The 6,894-nt window shown below is 43.0% G+C and overlaps 1 protein-coding gene across 1 annotated transcript in view; it reads right to left on the reverse strand.

Annotated features, from left to right (window-relative positions):
- TUB (tubby bipartite transcription factor) overlaps nt 1-6,894 on the reverse strand; it is a 33,981-nt gene that overhangs the window by 4,995 nt on the left and 22,092 nt on the right. The window contains exons 3-7 of the mRNA XM_010139288.1: nt 5,928-5,999; nt 4,895-5,016; nt 3,842-4,033; nt 3,121-3,233; nt 1,907-2,021 (exon numbers count right to left, since the gene is read on the reverse strand). Of these exons, the coding sequence (XP_010137590.1) occupies nt 1,907-2,021; nt 3,121-3,233; nt 3,842-4,033; nt 4,895-5,016; nt 5,928-5,999 (614 nt within the window). The remainder of the gene's footprint in view (nt 1-1,906; nt 2,022-3,120; nt 3,234-3,841; nt 4,034-4,894; nt 5,017-5,927; nt 6,000-6,894) is intronic.

Genomic DNA, 6,894 nt, shown 5'->3' on the forward strand with positions numbered 1-6,894 from the left:
AGCAGGCCAGGCTCAGCCAGCCGGCGACAGCGTGCGATCTAGGTGGGCGCTTGATCGAATGAGCTGAGAGACACTGAGGTGCTTTCAAAGTATTGTGTATTGTAGCTTCTGCTGCAGGAAAAATCTCAAGGCAGGAATTAAAAGTTTACCTTAAGACAAGGGTGTTCTGGGAGTGCTCTTTCTGGCATTCTTTGCTGTGATTCTGCTGTGGCCAGGAACAATGCTCTCACTTTAGCAAACCTGGCTAATACTGAAATATCGTTCCAATTTCCTTTTGTCCTCTGGCCACAGCATACCTGCAAGCTGCTGCCTTTCTCCACGAGTATCAAAATAGCAATGGAACAAGGCATTTGCCTACACAGATGTACAAGTTTTAAACTGCTGATCTCAAAATAGACATAAAAAGCAGTTTATCTTAGCCACGTTCTCCACACAGTGGCCATGGTTCTGTTCTTTCCCACAGTCCTGCTGCTGAACTGCAACTAAGTTTTTGGTTTGATAATGTTAATGGTTCAAATGCCATTGTTGTCTTAAACAAGCAATGCCTGAATTTTTCACTATATATCTTTCTTTAACACTGTTTCGTGTCTTCTCCTTGTACTTCCAGTTTGTACCAGATTAGCTGCCTGGTTCTAGGGGATGCCCTCCTATGTAAACCAGTAACATTATCTTTATTAAACATGTAAATCCTCCTTAACTTCAGTTATATTCTAAACTGATAACAAATCCTGGACTGTCTTCTGTCCTGTTAACTGGATTTTCTGAAATTTTCAGAGAGTTTAAAATCCGACAGGAATGGAGGGATATCTGTCTGCATCCGTCTGTCTGCAGACACAGGCCAAGTGCCTCAAAAATAGCGCATGTGAACAAACACACTATTTACACCCTATTTACAGAAAAACTGCACCCTAAGCAGCAGGAAAAGAACATGTTAGCAGCTAACACCCCCACCCTTCAATGCTCTCAGCACTCTTCATGGAAAGAATGGCTCCCTGCCTTCCTCTTCCCGTGCCAAAATCTTCCAGACGCATTGTTCCCCACGTGAAGCTGACCCTTCCTCGCAGGGTATATGCTGGGATGACTGAAGTCTGATAGATTTCCAGGCATCCTTGGTTAGAGCTGGGCTGGAACTTTTCAGGAAAGTGGGTTTTAGGTATTTTTGTCAGAAGTTGTTGATTTGTGAAAACAGAAAACTTTCAGTGGCAGTGTGTGTACCAGTTTTGACTGGAAGAGTTTCCTGGGCCCAGAAATTTCTGGACAGAAAGAATACTCTCACCAAAGCAGTTCATCGCTGAGTAATCAGGAAACAACAGCAACTGTGTTTCAAGTCTTGACTGTCTGCACTGCTCCCATCAAAAGCTATTTACTGTCCTGTAAAAGGCTGGTTTCTCCCATTCAGTTGAATTTTAGATTTTCTTGGCAGTTGTTTGGTTTTTTCCCTGGTAAAAAGGGGTTTTAGAGTTTCTATCCCAGTCTCCCAGCCCCTGCTGCAGACCTAGCTGTCCAGCTACCTGCGTTTTGCTCAGCAAGGCCTCCTCCATAATGCCATGACAAATGTCCATTCTTCAGTGCAGTACTTCCACGTGCACAACACCTTCCAGTTCAGGAGGCTCCCCGGGATGGTGCCTGCAGGCGTGGAGTAGTATCCTACCTCTTCCAGAGGGTTACGTAAAAGCTCCAACACCCTCTCACCAAAAGTGAGAACTGGGCAACCTGGTTCTGTGCACAATGTTTTTCACCTGTACTTTCCACTGAATTTCCTGGTTTCTCTCGCGAAGGTCAGCCGTTTGATTACACCAAAGTCTGAATGCTGATTTACACGATCAGAAGGAAGAAGGAAATTCAGCAAGCTGCTTCAGAAACTCAGCTGCCCTTTCTTCCATATTTGCCTGTGAGCAGTACTTACATAACAAATAGCAGCTAGCTCCTGACGCAGGATACTCGCCTCCAGGCCTGATGTTGTTTTCATTGGATTCACTCCGTTGTCATAGACTGTAAACTTAGTTCCCATAAGATTTGATCTATCAAAAAAAAAGGAAAATCCAATCACCATGGAGTAATCAGCAATGCTGCCCAAGACATCTATCTCTTACTGCAGTGTAGCCCCAAAGCAATGACAGATAATATCGAGTACAAACGCTTGTTCATTCTAATCCCAGCTAAACGGCAACGACTGGATTAAAGGCCATAACAGAAATGTAAAGGTACAGTACAGCGGAGTATACCAAAGGTCCCTTATCGTAACACTGGAGACATCTTGCAAACTAGTAAATTCGAGAAAGCTAAAAGGAAACCCTCAGGTGGGGTTACTTCGTTTGTTTGCTTGGTTTTTAAAATATACTTACTCTCTACAGAACTATCTGCTTTCTTACCTGGCTACCAACGCTATTAGAATACAGAGAGTGATTTTCATAAAGTTACAAAAAAGATCAGCTTCTCCTGTTATTTAAGTGGAAATCACACCATGGGGCGCAAAATACAACTTAGAACATATTAAACCCACATCATCGTCATTCTGCGTCTGCGCTACAAGAAGTAGGGCATGAAGTTCCCAGATCCGCACAGGCAAATGGCAATTAGCAGCACGGTCCCTTTCCTCAGGCACAGATGATCTAAACATACACTGAGAGGCTCCACGTGAGTGTCAGCAACAGACTGATGTATGACGAGGTGACAGGCAGAAAAGAAACACGTGGTTCTGAGAGAATTCCACTACTTATAAATAACTGATTAGAATCTTAAGAAAAGGGTGAAACCAAAGAGATTTTCAGATTATGCAACAGCCAGAACTTTCATTCCAAGGTGTTGATATCAATAGGGCCTAGGTACGATCCACTCATGCACTTCCAAAAACCCTGTGAAGATAAACTGTGCTTGTACACCCTTGAGAACCTGGGCTTTGAGCATTTAAGAGCTTCAGTCCTGCTGATTCTTAATAAAATGTGACCTTGTAAGTACTTGAGACATTTTGAAAACACGCGAAAACACGCCTTTGGTACTGGTGAACTTGAAGTCCAGTATCACGTGATGCAGTTAAGCCTCTAATTAAGAAGTCATAGGGGCTTACAGGCTTCTTAATTTCAAACGGCCTAAGAAAATTTCAGATGCATCAGCGCTTACCTCAGTTTTCCAATAAAACTCTCTCCACCCCGAGACAGGTCCGTTGGGTCTATGGAGATGAGGTAATTAGAGGTTTTACTCTTCTTCCGTTTCCTTCCAGCTAACAGAAACACCTAAGCAGTGCAAAAAAACGTATTGCAGGATGCCAAAGGGGTTAGCTCACCCCACTGCCCGCTTCGATGTAAGGAAACTATAGGCAATTTGTCTGTCTCCCAGCATCATCGGCAAAGTAACAGAAGGTCTCCTGGGACTTAGCAAAACCAGATAAAAAAATCTGGAAAGGGAAAGTGACTTCTCAACCACTCAGTCCATTATTTATGGTTTAAATAATTAAATCTGAACTATTTTGTTAAGTGTTTCGTTCCATGTTGCTCTGGCTCTTCCAGTTGAAGTGAAAATAGATGCTTTTCAGGCCACAGACTGCAGAGAGCCCCCACAGCTGACTGTCACATAAAGGGCTACGCACAGACCAAAGATTAGAGACATGAAGAAAGGCAGCAGGACAAAGTGACACTATAGTTTAGCTTTTGGAAGACTGTAGGGCAGATCTCAGTGAAAGTGAAAATAAAATATAAGATTATATTTTCTTTCTCTTAAAATATAAAACTGTATTTTCTTTCTATATATTTAAAATATAAGATGTTTCTTTGTAAGACTTCTTCAGAATTTTTTTTTTTTATATTCAGATGCAACTGGTATACCATTCAAGTTATGTTATGACCTTTTTACCATGCTCCCTTTCCAAGTGGAGGTAATAAGTAGGGTACATCCCCCGGTCCATTCCTTTCTTGTCTCTTGTGATTCTGCATTTGACAGTGACACCCTGTGGAGCAGGTCTTACGGCAAATTCCTCCAGGTCATCGACATCTATGAGAGGCTCATTTGTGGAAGGGCTGGGGGCTGAGGCCGCTTCCTAAAACAGCAAGCAAAACTCAGGTTTGAGTGTTGACTTTGATTTACAAGATTATAAGTACAAAGGAATGATATTTGATAGAGGCTGCACTTTACAAAAATAAAAACCGTGGACTTATTTGTCTTCCCCATTCTGATTCCTCAGCAGCCTTGAAGGCAGCTTATCAAGCTAAGGATCATTCCCACCCATCGGTCAAGCTTTTGGCTCCCACAGCCCAGGACGCAGCTCTCACATACAGACACCTCTGGCAAAGCAGGACAGGGCGGCTGCACAGGCAGAGTGCTGTAATGTTACAAAGCTCACACCTTCCCGTCTCGCCACACTTCCTTTTTCCAGAAAGAAAGTCCTTTTTCCCAAGGACAGTGATGGCCTTTGATGAAAGGGAGAAATGGGACAGGGAGAGACAGATTAAGCTAGACAGAGATAAAACAGAGATGAGAAGTCGGTGCAGTGGGACACCATCAACTGGTTTAGTAAGAGCCTGTGATTTAGAATATTTGAACAAGACAAAGTCTTATTTTATATTTGCATGGTATCAGTGAGAACAGTGTGGGTAAAATGCTCAGAAAAAGGCAACAGAAACAAAAGATCCTTCCAAGCCCCTGCAAGAGGTAGAAAGGTAAATATTTACTGTTTACCTTTCTCTTCAAGTTCAGACAGTATCTGCTATTCTTTTCTCCAAGCTGTTACTTTCATGGTTTCCTCCTGTGAATTCTGAGAACTATCACAGTACATCGCCCTGGAGATACTCTAGTGCGTTAAAAACAAAACAAGCAGGCCAGGCCATCCTGCCTGCCCGCCCGCTGAAATCCCGCAGTACATCGCAGCCGGCATGCTCCTTCTTCAGCACTCGCCCCTTACCTTATTGGATTTCTTGCTCGTGGCAGAACCAGGCCGGGTGTTGCTATTTAACTGTGAAGAACTAGAGCTGTCTTCATCTTCCTCATCTTCTTCCTCATCAAAATTCATGCTGCTTGAAATGCCTGAGGAAAAAGCAGCGCATTTACGTGAAATACTAATACATTAAAGCTGCCCATAGCTGTAAAACATCACTTGTTACACTGCCGCACGCTTAGGCTCACAGGTGAGAAGAGGGGGTGTGCGAGGGGAGTTCACTGTGCAAGGCAGCGTACGCATACGTGGGTGAGACACTACCCGCCCTGGGAAGCCAAAACATTTCAGCAAGCGAGAAAGGAAATATCACGATTTCCGTTCCACAGAGAGGATCGTGTTACCCAGTGATACAGGAGCAATATCCAGTTAGGAATTAAATTCAGATCTTCTTCATCCAATCAAGTACTGCAAACAATGCAAAATCTTAAACTTGAAATTGGAGGTGAGTGGACAACCTATGACAGCCATCTGGAAACCTTAACAATTAAAATACGAGCCCTTCTACAGCACACTTTTAACTGTTCCCCTGTGATCTGATGAAGAGCAGATCTGAGAAGAAACATTCACATCAAGGAAATGCTCTCATGCATATTTATTTCATGTAAAAACCCAGTATCAGCCCAGGCCAAAGGAACTGCCTTACAGCACTCGAAAATTTCACTTTACAAGAATTCCAGACCTCAGACATTTCAAAGGGAAATATGACTTTGAACATCAAATAGAACTGAGCAGCAGAAAGCGTCAATGGTGGGACACTGGCCAGGTCTAGTTTTTCAAGTAGTGTCATGCAGATGAAGCCACCCTGGATTCAGGTGCAAACTCTAAGTTCCACATATTAGAGGTTAACTACACAATAGTTGCTCCTAAAAAATAAAATAAAACAAATAAAATAAAAGTCTTGGTCCAGAATTTCCACTATTGGTAAGCCCAGCGCAGAAGGATAAACGAAATGCAGAGCCAAGCAGCATGGGCATAATTAACTTTTTCCTCCTGTACTTACCAGGAACATGATCCAGGGCGACAAGACTGGATTGGGAGGTGGAAGAGGACCAGGATGTGTTTGCATGGGGATCTGGGAAAGGAAAAAATCCATGGGCTTGATTTTGCAAACCCTTATTGAGTGAGCAATCCTAACTGGCCAACAGAACTCCACACAGGGCTAACGGTTTACTGGATGGGGCCACGATGCTGCTGCCTGAATTCTCCGTTACGGACGTTTTGTCTTTCTGCATAATCAAATTCACCTTCTACCTGCTTACACCTGCTGTCACCTTCTTTTTTAATACTTTGAATAAAGTCAAGAAGCTCCAGATCACAGAGCTGAAGCCTCATAAAACACCATCCACACCGAACGGTTGTGCCACAAACCTTTCTGTGCACAATGTACTCTGCATAGTAGGTTCTCGGCCTACTTTTGTATCTAACGGACAAAACAATAACATACACAGGCTGATCGAGTGACATACGTGGATTTTACACGAATACTCATTCAGTAACACCGAACAAATTATTCAGACTCATACTCAGATGGCCTAAAGTCTACCCAAACCCCTGTGCCCACTGTGTCCTCATCACTGTTCTCAGACTCTCCAAACTGCTTTTCCGGAACTTCCATGGATACACATAGAGACTTTCATGTAGCTTAATCTTTTGGAATGTGAGCTGGGTCTGCAACAAGCAGAGACTGAAACAAACTAATGTAGAGAAATATGAACATTAGAGATAGTATCAGTCATGGTTTTCTTCGGTTCAAATTTCGGAATGGAATGAGACAAAAAGACTCCAAAAAAGGCGTTTAAATACTTTTTATGTTATTGCTGCTTCCAATGACTTCAATCTATATCCTGTAAAAATAGCTGTTGACACTAGATGCACGCTGGATAGTGAAACACCACCAGAGCAGTAAGGACGAGCGTGTAAGGGTAAGTCAGAAGCATATGCAATGCTTGTATTGCATTCAGCTGCAG

Source organism: Buceros rhinoceros, unplaced genomic scaffold (genome assembly GCF_000710305.1).
Source record: "Buceros rhinoceros silvestris isolate BGI_N320 unplaced genomic scaffold, ASM71030v1 scaffold8047, whole genome shotgun sequence".
In the NCBI taxonomy this organism is placed as follows: Eukaryota; Metazoa; Chordata; class Aves; order Bucerotiformes; family Bucerotidae; genus Buceros; species Buceros rhinoceros.